General features: G+C 41.5%; 1 protein-coding gene across 1 annotated transcript in view; it reads right to left on the minus strand.

Moving 5' to 3' along the window:
- fbxl13 (F-box and leucine-rich repeat protein 13) overlaps positions 1-25,805 on the minus strand; it is a 246,667-nt gene that overhangs the window by 218,413 nt on the left and 2,449 nt on the right. Inside the window, exons 2-6 of the mRNA XM_080207484.1 lie at positions 17,664-17,770; positions 12,986-13,015; positions 11,316-11,409; positions 9,796-9,863; positions 2,783-2,937 (exon numbers count right to left, since the gene is read on the minus strand). Of these exons, the coding sequence (XP_080063610.1) occupies positions 2,783-2,937; positions 9,796-9,863; positions 11,316-11,409; positions 12,986-13,015; positions 17,664-17,770 (454 nt within the window). The remainder of the gene's footprint in view (positions 1-2,782; positions 2,938-9,795; positions 9,864-11,315; positions 11,410-12,985; positions 13,016-17,663; positions 17,771-25,805) is intronic.

A 25,805-nucleotide genomic window follows, 5' to 3' on the forward strand; every position in this document is an offset into this window, starting at 1 on the left:
TGACCATTTATATCTGTGCTGCACACCATCTGTAGAGTTGCTGAAGGTCTTTTGTAATTTGGCATCTTTTGCTGTGTCCATCTGTAGTCTGGATGAGGCATCTGGTCTGCTGCCAGCGCTGCTGGATCATCCAGCTGCATCAATGTTGCAGTGAATGAGCAGCCTGGAAATGGCCAGCAACATTGGAAGTTGCTAAAGGCCGTCCAGCTGCTCACTGTTTTGAGCCGGGCATATATGTTAATTAACTGGAGTGGAGGATTCTTGTGTGTCAGTAATGAGGGGGCAACTGCCCACCACCTCCTTAACTTTGCAGATGATGAAGCTGACCCCCTCAATAGCAGAATACCTAGGCCGGCGGAATGCAAGTCATTTCCTCCTGACAGATTAATGGTCCCAATGCGACCACTGCCTGTAGGAGCTGAGATGCAATGTCTCATACTCCAGCACAACAGAACAGCAGATTGCTTTAACCTTGGAAAGGTAATCCACCTGGCAAAACATCATGTAGTGGATTTAACACTATGCACGTTAGTGAAAGCAATCTTTATCCCCATTTTAACATGTAGCCTTACACTATTCAAGGATACAATATGTGCTGGACAGAGGTGTGCAAACATCCCTCATCAGCCTGAACCAGGAGAAGGCTTTTGACAGAATATTGCACACCTATAAGATGGATGTGCTCTCCAAAAGGAGGTTTGGGGACAGAATCCGCAAGTGAATCCATCTGCCCTGCACAAACATAATTAGCACAGTTTCAACCAAAGGATGAGAATCAGAAAGCTTTCAAATTAAATCTGGAGTCAGGTAGGACTGCCCTCTCTCGCCTGTCCTGTTCATGGACTGCATAGAACCCTTTGCTGAGCCCCTCAGGAAAGCTAAAATACAGATGGAGTGTGAGAAGGTAAAATCCAATACCAGTGTCTTCTGCTTAAACAAAGGAGACTACAAAGGGATGAGAAAGATGTTAGCTAAGATAAACTGGGAGCAAAAACTTTATGGTGGGACAACTGAGGAACAGTGGAGGACTTTGCCTGTGCAAAGAAGGTCTGGAGAGAGATGAGGTGGTTCTAGTCGAGGTTCATCCTGAGCAGCTCTATGACTCAGGTCTCTGTGCTCTATGGGCTGTTCCCAGAGATGCACTCTGAGACAAACATCAGCTGTTGCTGGAGGATCATCAACTCAGTGAAGGAGGTTCTTTGGTCTACCTGAAACTTGTTGATCTTCCAGTGCAAGGAGTTCTCTCCAACTGAGTGTTGCACACTGGCATATTCCAAAGCCCTGGACTACGTCCTGAGGGACACACTAAAGCTTGGGGTAGTTGCTGCGGAGGCACAACGGGAAAGGTCGCTGTCTAAGACCTTTCAGCCACTCAGAACTGAGGATAGTGGAATTGGAACAGAAACCCTCGGGCTGTATATCTCATAGAATGTATACAGTGAATATTACATGTGTCACAATTGTATGGAAGCACCTCAGATGCAACTTGCTGTAGCTGACAACTTAAGCACCTTTGCAGCATTTGCAATGACCATTTTGAAATGTTTGTAACGTTTCTTTGCGTGTACTGAAGGACGTCAGGATTGCATCACGACGTGATGGCCATTTTGAAATATGTGTAACGTTATTTCAGATATTTTATGAATAATGTATAATTTTGAAATCAAAATAAAAAGTCTGAGGTCTTAGCACCCATGTAGGAGGTAGGCAAAAGACCTCTGAATTGACAGGGAAGGATAAAATTAAAAGAGGAAAAATATAGGGGGATTAGGATATAGAATATAGGATTCTCCCATTCTGACCTGCTAATTTTTTGGTGGATCGAGCCAGGGGATTCATGCATGTGCCGATTTGCACTGGAGGCCTGGGGGCAGGGCCAGTTGAGGGCAATTGATAGGGGTGGGGGTGCCACTCTGCGGATAGGATCGGTCAGGGCTGGAGGGAGGTCAGCGATCGGGGTGGTCTGGGTGGGGTGTGCCGGTGGTCTGCCTCCTGTAGGAGGGGGAGGGGGGGTGCAACTGCCAGGGTGGGGTTGCCTCCCAGGGGAGGGGGTATCTGCCCAGGAAGTAGAGTCTGCTGGGGTGGGAGGGCGTCTGCCTCCGGGGGAAAGGATCTGTCGGGGTGGAGGAGGTGGAAGAAGGCGGCTGGAGATAGGGGTGGTCTGAGGCAGGAGGAGAGGGTCAGGACTGGCTCAGGAAAGGTTGTGGGTGCCGCGATTGTGCCATGGTGGGGCAGGGTGGGGGATGGAGGGGGGGCAAGGGAGGAGGGGGTTAGGTGGGGGGAGGGGCAGCATTGTGGGGGTTCTGGGCTGGTCAGCGATCGAGTTGGCCAGCAAATTGCAGGCTGATGGTTCGGGGCCACTGCGCATGTGCAGAGTTCCGGAACTGTCAAACTCTGATGTAAATACCCCCCGAGCTTTTAATGATAATCACTATTGTAACCTCTGCATTGCACAGAGTGAGGAGATTTGAGTCTGAACTCCCACTGAAAAAAAAGCAATTGTGAGTTACACCATTTTTCCCGTGAATTCAGCACTTAGAGCTTTTTTGGGAGAATTGCTCCCTAGGTTTTTCCTGATTTCACACCACCAAGGAATCAATGCCTTACTTCCATCAAATGTACTTCTCATTTAAGATCGATCATAATTTTTATTTAAAAATTTACTCTAAGTAAATAAGTAAGTAACTGACCATAAAATAGTCTTTAAAGAAAACTTTTAGCACATATGTGCAGAGAAATATTAATTCCAGTTCTTTATTATATAAAACCGATTTCAACTCACAAGCTTGTCGCCTCTTTTGGAACAGCACCCATGTCATCCATGCATCAAATGCCCTTTTTAATTTGTTAGTTCTATAAAAATGTTCAGCCTTTATTGCATATTGGAGCATTTTCATCCGCCGCCTTTTTATGCTTCTGATATACAACTGCCATCCACTGAAAAAAAAGGCAGAAAAATAAAGAAAAATTATTGCTTGCTTATCTAGTAACAAAGAAGAGCAAACTTGTAAAACACGGTACAGTAACCCTGGACATAGCATGTTGTAATCTCTGTTCCTTAACTAGTTTCAGCTAAACCCCACCAAAAATTCTCATTGGTTTTGCCATCCTATTAAGCTGTAAACACTGAAAACATTAATTAAAACTCAGTGTGATATACTGTAGTTGACATCACCAGAAAACAAAGAAAAATGAAAAAGTATCTAATGCAAAAATATTCCTTTTCTTCCTTTAGTACACATATGTTTACTGTAGGTTTGGTAATATTTTCAGATTAGAAATGTCGTTGAGGAAAAACATCAATGAGTTTTCCCAATCATTCACCAAATTTTTGGACAGGATTTTCCAGTAGGCTTCAGGACATGTTCAAATGGGATTCAGAAGCCTGCACTATGTGGGAATACCACTCACCTGTGACTTTATTGAATTGGTCAATTAACGGTCAGACCGTAAGTTTGCTGTCCAACTAAATCTGACATTCACCTGCTTGCATGCAGCAGATGGACTCCATGGCAAGTAAGTAAGAAAGAGCGTACCTTGAAATGAGGCCAAGTAGGTAAAGAGGACTTTAAAACCTGCCTTGTGCACTTGCTCCCTTGGTCTGCTACCAGGTGACTGACTTAAACTTGCATTGGGAAACATGCAAGCCAAACGTGCAAACTTCCAGTCAGCTTTTGCCAGTCGATCTTGGCAGGACTTAAAAAAACTTTCATGGGATCCGGGCATTGACTAGGCCTTTATTTACTGCCCATTCCTAGTTGCTGTTGCTCAGGGGTGGGGTGGCAATGAGCTTAATTCTTGAACCACCACTGATCCACAAAGTGTAGGTATATCCACAGAGCTGTTAGGAAAAGAAGTCCAAGATTTTGGCCCGGTGACACTGAAAGAACGGTCATAAACTTCCAAGTCAGGATGGTGTGCGGCTCAGAGGGGAACTTGCAGGTATTAGTGTTCCCATGTACCTGCTGCAATTGTCCACCCATATGATAGAAGTCACATGTTTGGAATTTTTAGTCAAAAGAGCTTTGATAAATCACTGCAGTGCATCACGTGGCTGGTAACATTGCTGCTACTATGTGTCAATGCTGGAGGAACTGAATGTTTGTGGATGGGGTATCAGTCAAGCAGGCTGCTTTGCCCTGGATGGTTTTGTGCTATCTGAATGTTATTGGAGCTACAATTATACAAGCAAATGCAGAATGCGCCATCAGTTGCCTGAGTTGTACCTGATTGGTGATGGATAGGCTGTGGAGTGTAAAGAGGTGAGTTAGTTGCCACAGAATCCACTGCCACTGACCTGCTCTTGTAGCAAGAAGTCTGACAACACCTGGTTTCTTACTGTGTTACTTCTTACTGTGCTTACCCCAGGCCAATGCCGGCATCTCCACATCATGCCTGCTCTTGTAGCCACAGTTTTTTATATGGTTGGTCCAGTTCAGTTTCTGGTCAATGGCAACCCCAGGACATTGATAGTGGGGATTCAATGATGTTAAGCCATTGAACATCAAAGGGAAATAAATGGTTGAATCCTCTCTTGTTGGAGGTGTTTATTACTTGGCACTTGTATGGTGTGAATGTTACTTACCACTTATTAGCCCAAGCTGGATGTTTAGATCTTTTTTGCATTTGGGGATGGACTACTTCAGCATCTAATTATCATTAATTGGCTACCCACTTTATGTGGGTTGCCCTAACTACTTCATATGCTGGAGGCCAGATGGATGCAGCCTGCCAACTAATATACCAGTGCTAATTGCTGCGCCCTTCCGTCTCCACACTACCAAACTGGGGCCTAAAATTCCTTCTTTAAGTCTTTGACATGGAACTTGAAACCACAGTCTTTGAACTCAGAGGTGAGAGTGCTATCACTAAATCATCACTGACACATGTCAACATGTTGTGAATAATTAAGTGGCACTGCAACACCTGGTGTAAGGAATGCAAACTTTCAAAAATATTATAGAATGATTATAGAATTAGTAGGCATTGTTGTTACGCGTTTGATTAAAGGACAAAGAAAAGTACAACACAGAAACAGGCCCTTCAGTCCTCCAACCTTGTGTCAATCATGATGCCTTAAATAAACAAAAAAAACCTTCTGCTCTTATTCAGAATATAGGCTACTATTCTCCTCCTATTCATGTACCCATCCAGATGCCCCTTAAATGTTGCTAATATGCCTGCTTTCATCACTTCCTCTACAGCGCATTCCAAGCACTCACACACCGTGAAAAACTTTCCCAAAACATAGAAGCATAGAATCCCAGCAGTGCAGAAGGAGGCCATTTGGTCCATCAAGCTTGCACTGACAATAATCCCATCAAGGCCCTATCCTTGTAAGCCCATGTATTTACCCTGCTAATCCCCCTGACACGAAGGATCAATTCAGCATGAACAATCCAGCTGACTCACATACCTTTGAACAGTGGGAGGAAATCTGAGCACCTGGAGAAAACTCCACACAGACAGTTATCCAAGGCCAGAATTGAACCCAGAATCCTGGCGTTGTGAAGCAGCAGTGCTAACCATTGTGCCACCATGCCACATCTCCCTTAAACTTTCCCCCTCTCACCTTAAATCTGTGCCCCCTTGTAATTGACATTTCCAACCTGGGAAAAAGCCTCTCATAATTTTGTAAACCTCTATTATGTTTCCCCTCAGCCTCCATCTTTCCAGTGAAAACAATCCCAGTCTATTCAACCTCTTCTCATAGCCAACATCCTCAAGACCAGGCAACTCTCGCCAAAGCTTCCTCGTCTTTCTGTAGTGTGGTGATCAGACTGTATGCAATACTCCAAATGTGGCCTAACCAAGGTTTTGGACAGCTGCAACATGATTTGCCAAATCTTGTACTCAATGCCCCAGCCAATGAAGGCAAGCCTTCTTAATTACCTTAGATACCTATATTGCCACTTTTAGGGAACAGTGGACCTTGACGTCCAGATTCCTTTGCATGATAACGTTCCTAAGGGTTCTGTCATTTACAGTATAATTCACACCTAAATTTGATCCTCCAAAGCGCATCACTTTTTATTTGTCCAAGTTAAACTCTATCTGCCATTTCTGTGCCCAAGTCTCCAATCTATCTATATATCCTGTTGTATCCTCTGACAATCTCTGACACTGTCAGCAACTCCACCAATCTTTGTGTCATCCACAAACTTAATAATCAGACCACGCATATTTTCCTCCAGATCATTTATATATACCACAAACAACAGAGGACCCTGCACTGATCCCTGTGGAACACTACTAGCTACAGATTTCCGTTCTGAAAATCACCCTTCCACTTTCTATCTTCTATGACCAAGCCAGTTCTGTATCCATCTAGCCTGTACACCCTGAATCCCATCTGATTTTAGTTTTTGTACCAGTCTGCCATATGGGATCTTGTCAAACACCTTACTAAAGTCCACATAAACCATATCCATAGCCTATCCTCATCAATTATTTTGTCACCTCTTCAAAAAACTCAGTGGGACATGATCATCCCCATGCAAAACCATATTGTCTGTCACTAACTATTCAAGGTACAATTTAAATATTACAAGTGAGCCCTGGATGCAATTGTCCAGGCTTCCATGCCTCTGTGACCTCTCTGATGAAGGTGCTCAATGGTGAGATCGCGTATGATCCTCCTCAACGCAGACCAGAGAGGATAGCCTCTCTGATATGACCTGAGGCAGCCCACCCCCACCCCACAGGAGGTCAGGTGCAAAGGATTGCTCCTTGGACAGTACCAGCCTGGCACGCTGGCAGTGCTCACCAGGCACCCTTGCACTGCCAGCCTGGCCCTGTCACTCCCATCTTACCTGGAGTGTACTTCAGGGATCTGAGGAGCTGCAGCACTGTGAGTTTTCTTAAGGGCAGGAGATAGTAGGCACCTACTTGAACCAATCAGGCACTTCAATATCACAATATTGGAACTATAAGGCAGCAGCATTGTGATCCCTTTAACCTGGAGACATTAGAACAGGAGGATCCAGGATTTGAAAAGTACAAGACAGGGAAAGCTGCACATTCATTCCACTACTTCTCTCTGGCAGAAGAGAATGAAATGTTGAGGACCTGAGTGATCCCCCTTAGATAACAGTGGATAAAAAACAGTGAAATGTCACAAGGAGCCAGACAAATAAGAGTTTAAAGCCAGCCATGGCCATTTTCACAGCCACTGGCACTGAAGCTTTTGCCGTGTTCTGAGATTGCAGTTATGGTTGTAGCAAGTGGAAAATTTCAGTAAAGATGTCATTACTGAAGCACATATGTGTGAAACCTTGTGCCTTGCCATGGTTCGGGTAACAGAATTGCACAACCTTCTGATTCAGAGGTGCGAATGCTACTGTTAAACTGTGGCTGACATCTAAAATTTAAAATGTTCATCCTGTCATTTAAACTCCTCTACTGCCTTAGCCTTCCCTGTTTTTCCAGATTGCAAATCCTCCCTCTGGAAATCTCCACACCTTTGATTCAAACTTTTGTGATCTCCCTCTCCCTTCTCCTCACCATTAGTTCAGTTGCCGAAGTCCTACTCTTTGGAATTCTATCCACAAATTCCTTCAACTCTCTTGGCTCATTTCAGATCTTCCGTAAACTTCTTTGACTCATGCCTTTATTGTCCTCCCCCAATCTTTCTTTCTTTGTCTGAGGGCAGAATTTTCTCAAAAAAAAGATAAAGTGGCACCTTAGGTGGGAAAATGACAAAGAAACTGCCAGCTACAAAGATGGCTTTCCCTGCCAAACTGTTTGGCACATAGCTGAAAAAAAAATGAAAGAACGTAGCTCATCAGGTCACATTGCTGGGGCAGGCTCTCATTAAGCTCACCCCGTCAGCAATTTCAGTTGTAAAAAATCAGGGTCCATTTTTAAAAGATGTCCCAACACAAGAAGTTAAAAAGGTAAACTTACCCGTCCCACTCCAGTCCCATGGAACACCATCCCTCTCCCCCTTGAGCCAAACGCTCACCTGAACTCCTCTGACTCACCAGGTACAGGCTGTGGGAGACAAAAACAAAAAATACTGGAAAATCTTAGCAGGTCTGACAGCATCTGTGGAAAGGGAATAGAGCCAACGTTTCAAGTCTGGGGAACCCTTTGTCAATGATGCTCCACAGATGCTGAGATTTTCTAGCATTTTCTGTTTTTGTTTCAGATTCCAGCTTCCGCAGTATGTTGCCTTTATTATATTGTATGATATCTTTGATTTGATGTATTATTCCCACATGTATTAGCATACAGTCAGAGCGTTCAAAGAGAAGGAAATGAGAGAGTGCAGAATGTAATGTTACAGTCATAGCTAGGGTGTAGAGAAAGATCAACTTAATGCAAGGTAGGTCCATTCAAAAGTCTTGACAGCAGCAGGGAAGAAACTGTTCTTGAGGTCACGGTTCGTACATGACCTCAGACTTTTGTACCTTTTTCCCAACGGAAGAAGATGGAAGAGAGAATGTCTGGGGTGTGTGGAGTCCTTAATTATGCTGGCTGCTTTGCTGAGGCAGTGGGAAGTGTAGACAGAGTGAATGGATGGGAAGTTGGTTTGTGTGATGGATTGGGCTATATTCATGACCTTTTGCAGTTTCTTGCAGTCATGGGCAGAGCAGGAGCCATACTAAGCTGTGATATCCCCAGAAAGAATGTTTTCTTTTGAGAGAGTTGTAACTAACATGTCAAATTTCCTTAGTCTTCTGAGAAAGTAGAGGCGTTGGTGGGCTTTCTTAACTCTCGCGTCGGCATGGGGGGACCAGGACAGGTTGTTGGTGATCAGGACACCTAAAAGCATGAAGCTCTCAACCCTTCCCACATCGTCCCCTTTGATATAGATGGGAGAATGTTCTCCTCCATGCTTCCTGAAGTCAATGACAATCTCCTTCATTTTGTTGACATTGAAGGAGAGATTACTGTTGCCACACTAGTTCATCAGATTCTCTATCTCATTCCTGTACTCTGTCTCCACGGTGGTGTTGTCAGCAAACTTAAAAATCAAGTTGGAGGGGAATTTGATCACAGTCATAGGTGTATGATTCATGTCATTTTCTCACACCGATTTGAATGCCAAATCTTATGGGAATGGACTATCGGGCGTAAAGGCCTGATAATTATATGTAAATATAGTCAAGTCGGGATCCCAACATTTAATGGTGGAATTTTCTTTACATTATTGGTGTCGGGCAGGGCCAATTGGAATGGGAAATCCTGCTGGAGCAAATCACGTTTTGGGACTCTTGCAGGATTTCCTGCTCCCACCCCCAATTGCACTGCTCAAAAATGGGGGCACAAAATCTCCCCCCTTTGTTCCTCCTCAGTCTAGAGAAGCAATTTGGATTAGTGCTAAATAAATGCAGGTTCTTCTTCTTTACACCAATTAATAATGAATATTTTATCTGCACGCGCAGTTGCCAATAGAATATTCATCGATACCACACTTTCTTCTAAACATGGATGGCAACAACAATGCTGGTTAGATAGATGAAATTGAAGACTGCTAAATTCTAACAAGTAAAATTAATAAAGCTGAGTGATTTGTTTTGTTGTCCTCATCACAAATTTAACCATATGGAACTATAATAAAGGAGATACGTCAGTCTTTATAATGTACTAAAAATAGAATCATATCAACATTATCAAAATCAAAATCTTGTGCAAGGATATTCATGAATCTGGCAGTATCACTAAAGGATTCTGCTCAATAAAGGAAGAGATTAATATTTTCTAGTGACTTTGTTTTCAGTTATAAGAACCAGAAATCAAGTCTGATGATTTTCTTCATTTCTATTAAATAGTTCCTTCAAAAATACTCACCAAAAGCACTTCCTCAATAAACTGTATGAATGAAAGAAATATGCTCTCTCATACAATTCTGGAGCAAGCTGCAAAAATAAATTGCAAAGGTAAATTTTTTTTTAGTTTGGCACAGAAACATTCTACTTTATGAAAATGCGGAGCTCTAATTTTAACTAGGAATGCAAGGTAAGTGTGAGGCTTGCAGGGCTAGTGGCAGGCTTATGTTAAATTGCTGCACGAGACCCAAGCCATTTTAACAAATACTTTATTAACATAATGCATAATAGAAATGGCATTTGATTGGCGAGCAGAGAGAACAATGGCCACCAGCAGGGACTCACAGGAACGGTCACCTGCTGATGGACTGATAGACAGCAACAGATCAGGCGACACACCAGGTGCCAGAAGATGGGATTAGAATGGGCAGCTACCTTTTTTTCAGCTGGCGCAGACACAATGGGCTGAATGTTAGAAACCCTACAGTGCAGAAGGCGGCCATTGGGCCCAAGGTGTCTGCACTGACAACAATCCCACCCAGGCCCAATCCCCGTAACCCCAGATATTTATTCCGCTAATCCCTCCAAATGAATGATTTCATTCTGCGCTATAACTTTACTAAGGTTTCTATAGTCTCAGATACTGAATGAGAAAGAAACCCATATTTGCACAATGATTTTGCTATAAAAATCAAAAATCTAGTACAAGGGATGGTTACACTGGAAGGAAACCTGGAACAGAGAAGGTCCAAGAGTTACTTTTGGAGTCCAGATGAGATTCCTTGTTTCTCCTGGTTTACATGAAAATCTTTCAATAATGTCTTATTTATCTTTTATGCCAACTTCCCTGGGTGTAATTAGTACCGCACTTGAGTCCTGTGACCTGTGATTTTGTCTCAAATCATGACTTTTGCACTTTAATGTGACTGTCACTACCTGAGCCAATAGGATAGAAGCTGCTTATAACTTTTTTAAAATGGTTCAGGATATGAAATTGATGGGAAGTAGGTGAGTTGCACATGATTGTGATTTTTACTTCTAATTCCCCTGCATCCCCAGATTTTGCTGTCATTTGGCACAGGGGTTAGAATTAGAGTTTATTAAAACCTGAATATTACAAATCTTAAAAATTACACAACTGTGTACTTTAAATTAAGATACATTATGGCTTTTACAGTTCAGACTGGTTAAGAAGGCTGTATAAAAGTCTAATGATGTCATCTTAATGAGCAGAGACAAAAAATAAGAATATGAATCTAGGGCAACAAAGGATTAACAGCACAAAGAGGTGGACAAAGATAAGGAATGTCACACATGCATAGTGGTTTATAGTCACTTAATCGTGCACAAAAAATATTATAACTGGCAAGTGTGAAATATTTCTCATCATTTTACTGATAAGTAATGTATACAACTGACTTGTAGTTTCAATATTCATAAATTAAAAATTTTAATTACTACTGAATCGTAAATAGTCATTTGACACTCACCCTATTTTTCTATGAACAGGTCTAGGGAATAGAAAAGTGATCAGCTGCTTACCACCTCACCCGACTCCAGATCAAAGAGATAACTTAGATAACTGCCTATCGTTTTGGCCATACGTTGCTTGAATTCGTCAGTGATAAACATATCCCTAAATAATAAAGGAATAAAATATTAAAAGTCCAATTTACAGAATAACAATCTGAACAAAAAGAATGCAAGTTGTAAGATGCAGACCAGGGTGTAAAACTAATGTTAAGGAATTAAACATTATTTTTATCCAAATTTTTACTCTTTTAAAGATTTCATCACCTCCAACTAATGTATTCTCCAACTAATGAAGTTAAGACAATCTGAGATATTGCCTGCTTTATGTTCCACAACTACATAATTAACTAGTATAACTTTACTGTGGTGAAATGGGCAGTATCAAAGTAACACAATGGTGCATATCATTGAAACACCAATACAAAGCACCAGAAAGTTAGAATCATAGAATCATAGAACCCTACAGTGCAGAAAGAGACCCTTCGGTCCATCGAGTCTGCACCGACCACAATCCCACCCAGGCCCTATCCCCATATCCCTACATATTTTACCCACTAATCCCTCATCTCGGGACACTAAGGGGCAAATTTAGCATGGCCAATCAACCTAACCACACATCTTTGGTTCCAATGAGGTGCCTTCTCTGAGGTAAAATTAGTTGAACCTCACTCTGAAGAGATTGTGGATCCACTGGTTATGATTTTGAAAACTTCCGTACTTTCTAGCATGATTAGAAAATGTAGATTCTACGATTTGTGAGAGGCAGGAAAGGAAAACAGGGCACCACAGATTAGTAAGCCTGTCATCAGTCATCGGGAGAAAGCTGGAACCTGTTATTAAGGAAGTCTTAACAATGCACTTAGAAAATCATAGTTTGATCAGACAAAGTCAATATGGTATTATAAAAGGGGAATTCTCTTTAACAAATTTATTAGAGGGTCATAAGAGGGAAGATTGACAAGTAGGAAGGTCAGTGAAAGAAGGTATAAATGAGTCAGTCAGCAAGCATGAAGGTTGGTGAATAGATGGGAGCCAGTGAGCAGGAAGGTTGCCGATTGGGAGAGCCAACTAGCAGAAAGGAGGTGGACGGGAAGTATGTTATTCGGAGATACTAAGTTATTAAGAACTAGATTATTTTTATCCATTTGTGGGACGTGATTATATTACCCATTGCTAATTGTCCTTGAACTGAGTCGCACTTCAGTGGGCATTTAAGAATCAACCACATTGCTGTGGGTATGGAGTAACGTGTAGGCCAGACCAGATAAGGATGGCAGATTTCCTTCCCTAAAAGACATTAGGCTCCACAAATGCTGCCTCAGCTGCTCAGCTTGAACAGCACTTTTTGTTTTTTAATTTCAGATGTGCAACATCCGTAGTATTTTGTTCCAGATAACGTCATTAGTCTGAGGCATTATAAATTTGAAGTTATGACACCTTTTTAATGAATAGATTTGTAATGTATGGAATAAACACTTCGAGATATGGCAAAATCTAAACTATTTTATACTTCCTATAATTCTGAAAATACTGTTTTCAACATCTTGCAAATAAATTTTGTAAAACATAGTGTAAATTTTACACCTCATTCATAGTTAAATTATAAATTGGAGCATTGTTGAAAGTTAACTGTCCTCAATTTGCAATTAGATATTGTAATGATGATTTAAAGCACCCACCAGTTCAACTCCAGGTGTCTTTCCTTTGTCCTGTAACAAAACATAAGTATTTTATGAAATGAATATAAATATCCAATAAAGCTAATGAGCACCATTATCTCTCAATTTTGCGACAATGTCACATTCATTCACAAGCTAAAAAAACCAAAACAAAGTGCATTGGTCAGGAATTTACACTTCCCTCACTAGCGGATTTTCCAAACTGAGGGACAAATTTGGAGGGGTTGAAATTGAATGGTTGTGAATCCCTCAGGGTTCCCTCTCACGTCAACCAAGTAGCAATTTTATGCTCGGGCAGGCAGAGCCTCAAATGGGAAGCCAATCCTTGCCCCAGTTAAGGCCCTTAAATGGCCACTTAATGGTCACATAAGAGCCACATGTGGCTCAATTTTTAGGTTAGTGGATAGATGACAGCTCAGAGGTAGAAATGCGTAAGTAAAGATAGTTGCATCTGAGACAGTAAGGGGCAGGAGAGGGGGAGTGTCTCCATCAGAAGCCCCGTCCTGACTGGGGGACACTCTCCTCTTAAGGTACAGTGACTTCCAGACCTCCCTACTCCATCCAGCCTCTGCTCAATATCCCAATCCCTTCCGCTGCGGCATGGTGCCTGGAAGTACTGAAGGGCTGCCAACTAATCAGATAAGCTGGTAGTGCTCCAAGGCAGGACTTTGTCTGGTGAGGAGTGGAAGTCTCACCTTATGCCACTTGACGCTCATTGGAGCATAATACAGCATCAGAGATGCTTTTGTCTTGGCAGGGGGGTATATTCTCGCTGCCAACTCTTTGCAAAATTCAGGTCATTGATAATTCTTTAAGGGCCTGATTTTTTTTTCAGTATGCAGAAAAGTATCTGTCAAATAAAATTTCTAATTATTTTGGTAAATGCAAGAATGTCAAAGGCTTCTTAGAATAGTCAGCTACTAATTGAGTGCATCCAATGGAATTTAGTTACATACCAGGACCAAACTGCCCCCTATTAATAGCATAGATAATAAAAATGTCTTAAGGTCTGACTTTATATTTGAAAGGGTTGCATTAATGCTTAAAACCAGATCATATGATTTGATGGTGATGTCATTAGGCTGTTGCCAGATTGCTGTTTTACTTTCAGTTTGTACTCTATACAGGCAAGATCTCCTGGAATAAATCTGTTCCTATTAGTTCGAATCTACGTGCGCAAACCATTATTTTTCTTTCTGTTTAACACACAGCCTCTAACATAATTAGGACTACAGGAAGAAAACTGGCGATGAGTCAGGATTTTGTTTCACAAAAACATCAAGAAAAGATCCAAGAAAGAAGAAAATAATCATGTGGCTCCTCACATTTCAAATGTTAGAAGGCTGGGGAAAAGTCAACATGATTAAATATTTAAGTGGCAGTGAAGGAAGATCAAGTAAGAAAAAAGCTCTCTGTGTGGTTTTAAAAGAGGAGCTTTTCTTTTCCCAATCAAAGAACAATGAGATTCCAGGCAATATCAGGCATATTTGAAAAAAAGAGATGCAATACTGTAGGGCTGGGTTCATTTGAGAAAAAAAATTAAGTCAACAGTCTCCATGGGATATAAAGGGAGTGCTGGAAGACAGTAAAAAAAAATACTGGGTAGTCTTGAGTTGCTAATGCCTGCAAGAGAAATGGCACGAATCTCAGGATCTATAGGGCTTTTCATGAAGAAAATGAATCGTGGAATTTCCCATGTAGAGCATTTTCAATGCTTTGTACAAGTGAATAAAATTGCAAACAAGTTGCTTGTACCAGCTTTTCTAGTACAATAGAAAGTAAAACCTTCAATTTGCTCCAGAATTTGGTTCATACAGCAAAGCCAGGAACCAAAACTTATGATGACTTGACAAAGATCCTTGAACAGCATTATTCTCTGGAGGAATCAAGTGGAAGGTGAACACATTGCTCAGTTTGTGACAACATTAAAAAAGCTGGCACAACATTGTGAGTATGGTGAGTCATTATAATATACTCTTTGAGATCGTCCAATTTGTGATCTCCAAAATGAGGCCATCCAAAGATTTCTTACTGAACATGCTCTGACTTTAAAGACAGCAGTAGAAATTGCAAAACTGGCTGCTAAAGAGGCTTCACAATTTGGTGCAGGAATGAAGATCCACAAATTAGGAACTGCCCATTAGGAGTAAAATCAGCAGCATTCACAGATGTGCCAAAAGAAGTCTCTTCGCGAGTGAACGCTGGAACAAGGATAGCCAATGCAAGAATTTGGCAAATGAGTCACATTGCAAAAGCTTGTTGGGCTAGACCAGCTTCCCTTGAAAAGAATATTCAGAAGAAGAATCTGGATACCTCAAGAAGAACAAGTTGAATTCTACAAAAATAATTTGCAACATGGAAGAATTATGACTGTGAAGAAGAGAATATCCAGAAATATGATGAAGAGCTCTAACTGAATATCTTATCCATACAGGGTGAATCACACAGATTCTGAGTGATTCCAAAATTAAGCAATCTATTAGAATAGAGGTTGACACTGGTGCTACTATGTCTTTAATTCCTGAAACTACACACCAATAAAAGTTGAAGCATCTTCCTTTAAAATCAGTTGATGTGATTTTAACAATATAACAGGATAAAGATTGTATATTCAAAAGCTTATATCATGGTCAATATAAATTGAGTGGGAAAACAATGAGGTTGCCTCTCCATGTGGTTTCTGGTAATTTTCCAGTTCTATTTGGGAGATCATAGTTGGAGAAGATCAATTTGGATGATGCCAAAGAGAGCTACCTGGATAAATACAAGGTTGTTTTTGAATAAACATTTGGCTCAATGGAAGGAGTTCAAGTGGAACTCAAGATAAAGTCTAATAATCTACGAAAAAGTCTCAAAGCAAGAACGGTGCCATATGCAATTCACCCCAAGATCGAAGAAGAATATGACTTGTTAACATTGGTGTATTTGAGTTGGTTACAATGAGTGACTGGACTACCCCCCCTTTGTAGCTGTCAAGAAACCAGACTGCTAACTTTGTAACTGTGATGATTTTAAAACATGCATAAAGCCGCTGCTGTGCACTGATCACTATCCATTTCCTTTAATTGAAGATTTGGTTGCTGGATTATCAGGTGGATAGAAATTCAGCAAGATTGATATTTAACAGGCATATTTACAGATTCATGTAGCCACTGAATCGCAAACGTTGCTTACCATTGTTACTTATAAAAGATTGCCTTTTGGAATAACATCTACACCAACCCTAATCCAGACAGACATTGGTGGATCAGATTTTAAAGATATCAGATGATATTCTAATTACAGGCTCCAGTGAATAAAAGCTCACTTGTCTAAACAGCCTTGCTGGTGGAGGTCCTCACTGGTGAGAATCACGTATAGTCCCCAACAACAGGGGCAAAAAGTGATGGTCTCACCTGTGGGATCGGAAGCTATTGAGGCCCCCGGGTGGTTGGGGGCAAGGGCAGGCTGTGCCCCTATTAAGGTTTATACAATATCATGGGTTTTTTCTTGTTTGTAACTCATAAAAGTTATTGCTAATTTTCTTTCTATGTGTTCAAGGTATTCTTAAATAAACTTTGTTTGATAAAAGCTCCCTAGTGGCTCATCTGAATCATACCTGGAGTGAAATACCTTATACTTATCCAAAATTCAAAGTGCAAAACTTATGGCCTATGCTGTCTTCATAAAACATCTTGGAGCTTCTGACCTGGATTACAACACCTTAAACCATTTTTTCAAAGCTTCAAGAGAACAAGGTTCATTATCACATCGTATGAATAGCTTTTTGGCAGCTTACAAAAATGCTACTCATGAGACTACCCAAAGTTCACCTGCATTACTTATAGAGAAAGTTGAGAACTATGTTTGATTTGTTATTAGCTTCAGAAACAGCAGAAATAGTAGATCGTCAACAACAATTCAAGTTGCTGGATGAGAAGTGAGGGCAAAACAACACTCATTTCAAAAACAAGATCCAGTGTTAGCACAAAATTATGCCATGAGTAAGAAATGGGTACCAGACAGTTTTAGCAAAAACTGGTCCAATTTCTTGCACGGTTCAAATTAATAGGATAAACTAGTTTGGTGATGCCATACTGATCAATTGTTATCATCCTGAAATCATTTCTCAGAATCATCTCCAGAAATATCAATTTCTTTAGTTCCCAGTGTTGTGAATACTACTGCAAAGACTTAGTTGAATTTGAGTTACCTGATGACTGTGTCTTTGCTACTGTACCATGTGAGAATGCTGGAGAATTAGTTCCAAGAGGTGTCTACTGAAATTGCAGATCATACTTCTAGGGTCAAGACAGCCAATTTTCAGAATGTCATATACAACCAAAGAGGAATAGACATCCTTCTGATCGACTTTCTTATTGATTGTGTATAATGATTAATGATCCATAGTACTAGAGTATTAATGGTCCTATGTATAAGATTGTAGTAACTTGTTGTCATGATCACAGATGTAAAGAGGGAGGGATGTCATATATTTAAAAGGGTTGTAATAATGCCTTAAGGCTTGACTTGATAATGATGTCATTAGGATGTTGCTAAACTTTCAGTTTGTACTCTGTACAAGACCTCCTGGAATAAATCTTTTGTTGTTAGTTTGAATCTACATGTGCAAGCCACATTCTTTTCTTTTTGTTAAAACCCACAACCTCTAACATAGTTAGGACCTTACAATACTCACGGAAGCAAACGTTGATATTTCATTTGGTTTTGTAGTTCTTTAATTTTCTCTTCCAAAAATAATAATGGATCATCAGGACACTGAATAAATAATCCTATAAGCAATGCCTATTAAAAGACAAAAATATTAAATAAATAACAAATTAAGATGAGTCATGCAGCTTTTCTGTAATTTAGGTGGGCTTTGTTTGGTCTTGCAGTAGGGAATGTTTTCTGTTCAGAGAATCTCAAATTATTTATATCCACACAAAGAACTGTGCACAAATCTAAGCATTTAGTGACTTGACAAGGTCACTGCACAATATTTGGCATCGCCAAGCTCGATTTGCAGCATGATTTTGAAAATATTCCTTTTTCTAATTTAAATAAATGCATTTTAATTAAAAAACAAAGGAACGCTGGAAATATATCACTTCTGAAAGAAAGTAAGCAGGCCAGGGCTGCACCTTCATTAGTGAAGTTTTGCAAACTGTGACTGAGCTATCTCAAGTTTGAATTTGGCAAACCTTTTTTGTTAGCCAAAAGTCCATACTGTGTATTATTTTCATCACAATAAGTCAACACACAATGCTCGCATTTTTGAAAATTGTCACCATGTGTTGGTAGTAAATCAAGCTTCCACATAAAACATGCTTGGGATTACATTTTTTCAAATGCAATCCTCTGATCCAAGAAGCACTTGAAATTCTTTCATAAAGTAATTGCAATCAACTAGCAGTTATATCGGATAACTGCAAAAAGATGGGTCTCTAGTGGGAGATCAAGATACGTGACTGAAATATTCTGACCACCACTGTTAATTAGAAATGACTCTGATTGGTAGAAGTATTGCCATGGAGAATGCATGAAGCAACTGATAACGATCAGTTAACTGCCAAGTTTCATTAAATTCAAACCAGGCAAATTGCCTGAGATTGGTCAAGGCATTATTCCGGGGCATGACTAGAGAATGGCTGCTGCTGATTTTTGTATAGTTGAAACAGGTGCACTGTTTCAGCTAAACAAAGTAAGCGACAGCCACTGCCTGGTTCATTCCCCAGGGCAAATACCTGGACCGCTCTGAGACATCTTGCTTGGTTTAAATTGAAACAAAGATTGGCAGTTAATTGTGAGTCATCAGCTGATTGGTGCATTCTCCATGGCAATGCCTCTATCAATCAGAGTCCACTTGCCAACCAATTCCAATCTCATGAAGCATAATTGTTGTTCCTTTTACATTGGCTGAGTGCAAGATGAAAAGCTTTGACATGCATCGTTTTCAGTAATACCCAAATTCTGTTCTACCAAACTATTACATGTTTATTTAATTACTGCTTTAGAATTGCTGCGAAGTAAACACTTTAATCCAAAAGAGATTATTTTAATTTAAAAATTGAAGGTTGAAATCCAACCCCAAAGAGGTGAGCACCAAATCTAGACTATACTCATGCAAGTGTATTACTCCGTGTACAGCATTGTCAAAGGCTGTCTTTCAGATGATACATTAAATGAAAGCCCCATTTGTCCTCTCAGGTGAATGTGAAACATCCCATTTGAAGAAGAGCTGGAATTGCTTCTGCTTCTCTGGCCAATATTTATCCCTCAACCAACATCACCAAGAAAAAATGGTTAGCCAGTTATTATAACAATGCTATTTGTGGGATCTTGCAATTTACCAACAGTCTGCTCTTTTCTTACTAGTACAACAGTGGCTACATTTCAAAAGTACTTTACGTAGACCAAGTGGTCACATGATGATGTGGCTACTGAAAGTTGGAAGCACGGGACTTCTCCCAGGATCCTGGTTTCTCCCAGGATCACCTGTAGGACGGAAGCATGCAAGAGATGCTCAGAGTATTTAATAAACTATTGTCCTTGGTTGCCAGTGATTGGAACCCAACATTTTTACATGATATCAAGAGTTGGCAGTATGGCACAAGGACTTGGCTGCATAGGCCTGCTTGACAAAAACATGGCAGACAACTGGGCCAAGTTTTGGAAAAGAGTGATACATCCACTATGGTGAGAGATTATTGGAAAAATCTAAAAAGGTACAAGCATACATATTCATCCAGCAGTAAGAATCCTGCAATAGCAAGCAAGAATGAACAAAAAAAACTTTTCAAAATAACAATTTAATAAAGATCCTTTGTTACACAACCACTTGGCCCATACCCTCGGCCAAAAATGCCCCCACCAATCCCTATCTGCTTCCTATTTCTACTGGGTCAGCTGACCATCACAGCATAGAACATAGAACAGTACAGCACAGAACTGGCCCTTTGGCCCTTGATGTTGTGCCAAGCTAAGTCCAAACCCAAGATCAAGCTATCCCACTTCCAATCATTCTGGTGTGTTCCATGTGCCTATCCAATAACCGCTTGAAATTTCCTAAAATGTCCGATTCTACTATCACAGCAGGCAGTCCATTCCACACCCCAACCACTCTCTGAGTAAAGAATCTACCTCAGACATCCCTCCTCTATCTCCCACCAGTAACAGATACATCCACCTGAGGAAATAGTCTCTGAATGTCCACTCTATCGATCCCCCTCATGATCTTATAAATTTCTATTGAGTCACCTCTCATCCTCTTCCGCTCTAAAGAGAAAAGCCCCAGCTCCCTCAACCTTTCTTCATAAGACATATCCTCCAAACCAGGCTGCATCCTGGTAAATCTCCTCTGCACTTTCTCCAATGCTTCCACATCCTCCTTATAGTGAGGTGACCAGAACTGCACACAATATTCCAAATGTGGTCTCACCAAGGTCCTGTATAATAGTTGCAGCATAACCCCACGACTCTTACTCAAACCTTCTGTTAACAAACGCTAACACAGTATAAGCCTTCTTCACGGCTCTATCCACTTGAGTGCTAACCTTCAGAGATCTGTGGATATGAACCCCAAGATCTCTCTGTTCCTCCACATTCCTCAGAATCCTGCCATTGTCAATGATAAAAATTCCAAATAGCAGAGGACCCAGCACTGATCCCTGTGGTATACCACTGGTAAGTGGCCTCCAGTCTGAAAATTTTCCCTCCACCACCACCCACTGACTTCTGTGAGATAGCCAGTTACTTATCCAAACAGCCAAATTTCCTTCTATCCCACACCTCCTGATTTTCTTCATGAGCCTACCATGGGGAACCTTATCAAATGCCTTACTAAAATCCACGTATATAATATCAACTGCTCTACCTTCGTCTACACACTTGATTACCTCCTCAAAGAATTCAAATTTGTGAGGCAAGACCTACCCCTCACGAATCCGTGCTGACTATCCCGGATTAAGCTGCATCTTTCCAAATGGTCATAAATCCCAACCCTCAGGACCCTTTCCATTACTTTACCGACCACCGAACTAAGACTAATTGGCCTATAATTACCAGGATCATTCCTATTTCCTTTCTTGAAAAGAGGAACAACATTTGCCACTCTCTACTCTCTGACACAATCCCCGTGGACAGTGAAGACCCAAAGATCAAAGCTAAAGGCTCCGCAATCTCATCCCTTGCCTCCCAAAGTATCCTAGAATGTATCCCATCTGGCCCAGGGGACTTATCAACCCTCAGGTTTTTCAAACATCTACCTCCTCCATCCTATCAGTCTGTATCACACTCTCATCCTCAAAAACATGGTCCCTCTCCTTAGTGAACACTGAAGAAAAGTATTCATTCAATGCCTCACCTATCTCTTCTGACTCCATGCACAAGTTCCCACTACTATCCTTGACTGACCCTAACCTCACATTGGTCATTCTTTTATTTCTCATGTAAGAGTAAAAAGCCTTGGGGTTTTCCTTTATCCAACCCACCAAGGACTTCTCATGCTCCCTCCTCGCTCTCCTAAGCTCTTTTTTTAACTCATTCCTAGCTACCTCGTAACCCTCAAGCGACCCAAATGAACCTTGTTTTTTCTTCCTTACGTACATTTCCCTTTTCCTCTTGACAAGACATTCAACCTCCTTTGTGAACCATGGTTCCCTTAGTTGGCCATTTCCTCCCTGCCTGACAGGGACATACCTATCAAGGACACACAGTATTTGTTCCTTACCTGACAGTTTCTGTTCCCATATTATGCTCCCTAATTCTTGCCTAATTGCATCATAATTACCCCTGCCCCAATTAAAAAACTTTCCCTGCCATGTGACCCTATCCCTCTCCATTGCAATAATGAAGGACACCAAATTGTTGTCACTATCTCCGAAGTGCTCTCCCACAAACAAATCTAGCACTTGGCCCAGTTCATTACCCAGTACTAAGTCCAATGTAGCCCCACCTCTTGTAGGCTTATCCACATATTGTGAAAAGAAACCCTCCTGCACGCACTGTACAAAAAGTGCCCCATCTGATCTATTCGACCTATAAAGGTTCCAATCAATATTTGGAAAGTTAAAGTCACCCATGATAACTACGCTGTGACCTCCATACCTATCCATAATCTGCTTTGCCATGTCCTCCTCCACATCTCTATTACTATTTGGGGGCCTATAGAAAACTCCTAACAACGTGACCGCTCCTTTCCTATTTCTAACTTCAGCCCATATTACCTCAGTAGGCAGATCCCCCTCGAAATGCCTTTCAGCAGCCGTTAAACAATCCTTGATTAACAATGCATGTTGCCATTGGTTACATTGTAACAGATTCCCCTTTCTCTTTCTTCAAATTAACTTTATGTAATCATCCTCCAGTATCTCAACAATTTAAGAACATAAGAACATAAGAAATAGGAGCAGGAGTAGGCCATCTAGCCCTTCGAGCCTGCCCCGCCATTCAATAAGATCATGGCTGATCTGAAGTGGCTCAGTTCCACTTTCCCGCCTTCTCCCCATAACCCTTAATCCCCTTGCCTATCAAAAACCTATCTACCCACGTCTTAAATATATTTAGCGAAGCAGCCTCCACCACTTCAACAGGCAGAGAATTCCAGAGATTCACCACCCTCTGAGTAAAGAAGTTCCTCCTCAACTCCGTTCTAAACTGCCCCCCCCCTTATCTTGAGGCTGTGCCCTCTAGTCCTACTGTCCTTTCTGAGCAGGAAGAACCTCTCCACCTCTACCCTATCCATCCCATTCATCATCTTGAACGTCTCAATGAGATCTCCCCTCATCCTTCTAAACTCTAACGAGTACAAGCCTAGTTTATTCAGCCTCTCCCCATAGCTCAACCCCCTCAACTCCGGTATCAGCCTAGTGAAACTCCTCTGCACTCCCTCCAAGGCCAAAATATCCTTGCGCAAGTGCGGCGACCAAAACTGCACGCAGTACTCCAGCTGTGGCCTCACCAGTGCCCTGTACAGTTGCAGCAAGACCTCCCTGCTTTTATATTCAATCCCCCTCGCTATGAAGGCCAGCATCCCATTCGCCTTCCTGACCACCTGCTGCACCTGCAGGCTGGGTTTTTGCGACTCATGCACAAGGACCCCCAGGTCTCTCTGCACCGTAGCATGCTGCAGCTTTTCGCCATGTAATTTATAGGTACCTGCACCTCCAATAATAAAACAATCAGATGATTGGAGATTTGCATCAACCCAGTTTAGCTTTGAAACCTCCTTGTTTTCCAGCATTTATTTAAAGCTGGCCAAATCAATTCTCAGTCGCTTTTCTGTTACATTTTTTGTAAAGTGAACATTATCCCACAAGACCAATTATCAACATAAACACTCAATTGGTACTTTCTTTCAACATGTTGTAGAATCACAGAATCCTACAGTGCAGAAGTGGCCCTTTGGCCCATCGAGTCTGCACTGATGCATGAAAGACCCTGACCTGCCCACCTAATCCCAGTTGCCAGCATCTGGCCTATAGCCTTGAATGCTATGGTTTGGCAAGTGCTCATCCAGGTACTTTTTAAAGGATGCGAAGCATCCCGCCTCCACCACCCTCCCAGGCAGTGCATTCCAGACCATCACCACTCTCTGAATAAAACAATCTTACCTCAAGTCCTCCCTAAATCTCCTAATCCCTCACTTTTAACTTGTGTTCCCTTGTAACTGACTCTTCAACTAAGGGGAATAGCTGCTCCCTATCCACCCTGTCCATGCCCTGCATGATCTTGAACATCTCAATCAGATTGCCCCTCATTCTTCTCTGCTCCAGAGAAAACAACCTCTCTTTATAACAGGCAACATCGTGGTGAATCACCTCTGCACCCCCTCCACTGCGTTCATGTCCTTTCTGTAATGTGGCAACCGGACCTGCACACAGTACTCCAGCTGTGTCCTCACCAAAGTTCTGTACAACTCCATCATGATACCTCTGCTTTTGTAATCAATATCCCGATTGATAAAGATGAATGTGCCATATGCCTTTTTCACCACACTATTAAACTGCCTTTCTGCCTTCAGAGATCTATGGACTAACATGCCAAGGTCCCTTTGCGCTTTGGAACTTCCCAGTGTCATATCTAGTATACTTTGTCAAATTACTCCTTCCAAAGTGCTCCTTCCATCACCTCAGGGGTAAATTCCATCTGCCACTTATCCGCTCATTTGACCATCTCATCTATATCTTCCTGACACATATCTTCCTTGGATTATCTTCCTGTAACCAAGACACTCAATCTCACTGTTAACCACGCGGCCAATCTTTGTGCCATCAGCAAACTTATTGATCCAATCCCTCCCACAAAGTCATCTATGTCATTTGTATAAATGATGAACAATATGGTCCCAGCTGTGATACGCTACTGGTCACTGGCCTCCAGTTGCTAAAGTAGCCACCTGTCACCACTCTCTGCGTCCTACCACGAAACCAATTACGAATCCACTTTAACAGATCACTCTGTATCCCATATGCATTAGCCTTCTTACTAAGTCTCCCATGTAGGACTCTGTCAAAGCTTGCTGAAATCCATGTAAACTACATCAACTGCACTACCCTCATCCACACACTTTACTACATGCTCAAAACTTCAATCAAATTTGTTAGGCATGACCTCTCTCTGACAAAATCATGCTGACAATCCCTGATCAAACCTTGCCTCTCCAAATGGAGACAGATTCTCTCCTTCAGAATCTTCTCCAGTAGTTTCCCAACCACAGACATGAGACTCATTGGTCTGAAGTTTCTTGGCTTGTGTCTACCACCTTTCTTAAATAGTGGAACCATTAGCTGTTCTTTTCAGTCCTCTGGTACCTCCCTGTGGCCAGGGAGGAATTAAAAGTTTGGGTCAGAGCCTCTGCAATTTCCTCCCTTGCTTCCCACAACAGCCTGGATATGGAGATGCTGGCGTTGGACTGGGATAGGCACAGTAAGAAGTCTCACAACATGTCACATTATCTGTAACCCCCACGACTTTCCTGGGCTTGCAAAATCTAACTGTCCTGGCTTGATTACCTGTTAAGAATTGCATTCCAACCATTACCTTGTAATTGAGTTTGTGTCTACATGTGTCCTGTTTGTGAACCCAACTCCCACTTACCTAATGAAGGAGCAGCATTCTGAAAGCTTGTGCTATCAAATAAACCTGTTGGACTTTAACCTGGTGTTGGAGACTTCTTACTGTTACAGTAGCCTGGGACACAATTCATCCAGACCTGAAGATATGTCCACTTTTAAGCCTGTTAATACCTCCAATATTTTGTCACTCGCATGATAATTTTCTCTAGAGCCTCACAGTCTCTCTCCCCGAGTTCCATAACTGTCTCTTCATTCACATGGGTAAAGACAGAAGTGAAATTTTCATTTAACACTCTACCAATGTCCTTGCCTCCAGCCATAGATTTACCACTTGGTCCCTAATGGACCCTACTCTTTCACTGGTTATCCTCTTCCCATTGATATACTTTTGGAATATCTTAGGATTTTCCCGACTTTTACCAGCCAGAGCTTTCTTATATCCCCTATTTGCTCTCCTAATTGATTTCTTAAGCTTCATCCTGCACTTTCTGTACTCCACTAATGCTTCCGCACTAAAAAAAAATTAAAATTCTGTTAATGTTTCAGACAGATATATCCCCATATCTACTGCCTCCAATAATGTTAGGGTTTTGACTGCTAACGTACTTTTGACCACTGTGATGTTAGTGTACCTTTAAGAGTTTTAAAAAATTCATTATCTCAGCCTTAGGTGATGTCATTGTTGGGAGGAGAAAAAAAATTGTGGGCAGTTCAGATGACAGTGATTCCATTTTCAGTTTGGAGCTGCAGGTTTGAGTTTTTAG

This window comes from Carcharhinus amblyrhynchos, chromosome 19 (genome assembly GCF_965287045.1).
Source record: "Carcharhinus amblyrhynchos chromosome 19, sCarAmb.v2.hapA, whole genome shotgun sequence".
NCBI lineage: Eukaryota > Metazoa > Chordata > Chondrichthyes > Carcharhiniformes > Carcharhinidae > Carcharhinus > Carcharhinus amblyrhynchos.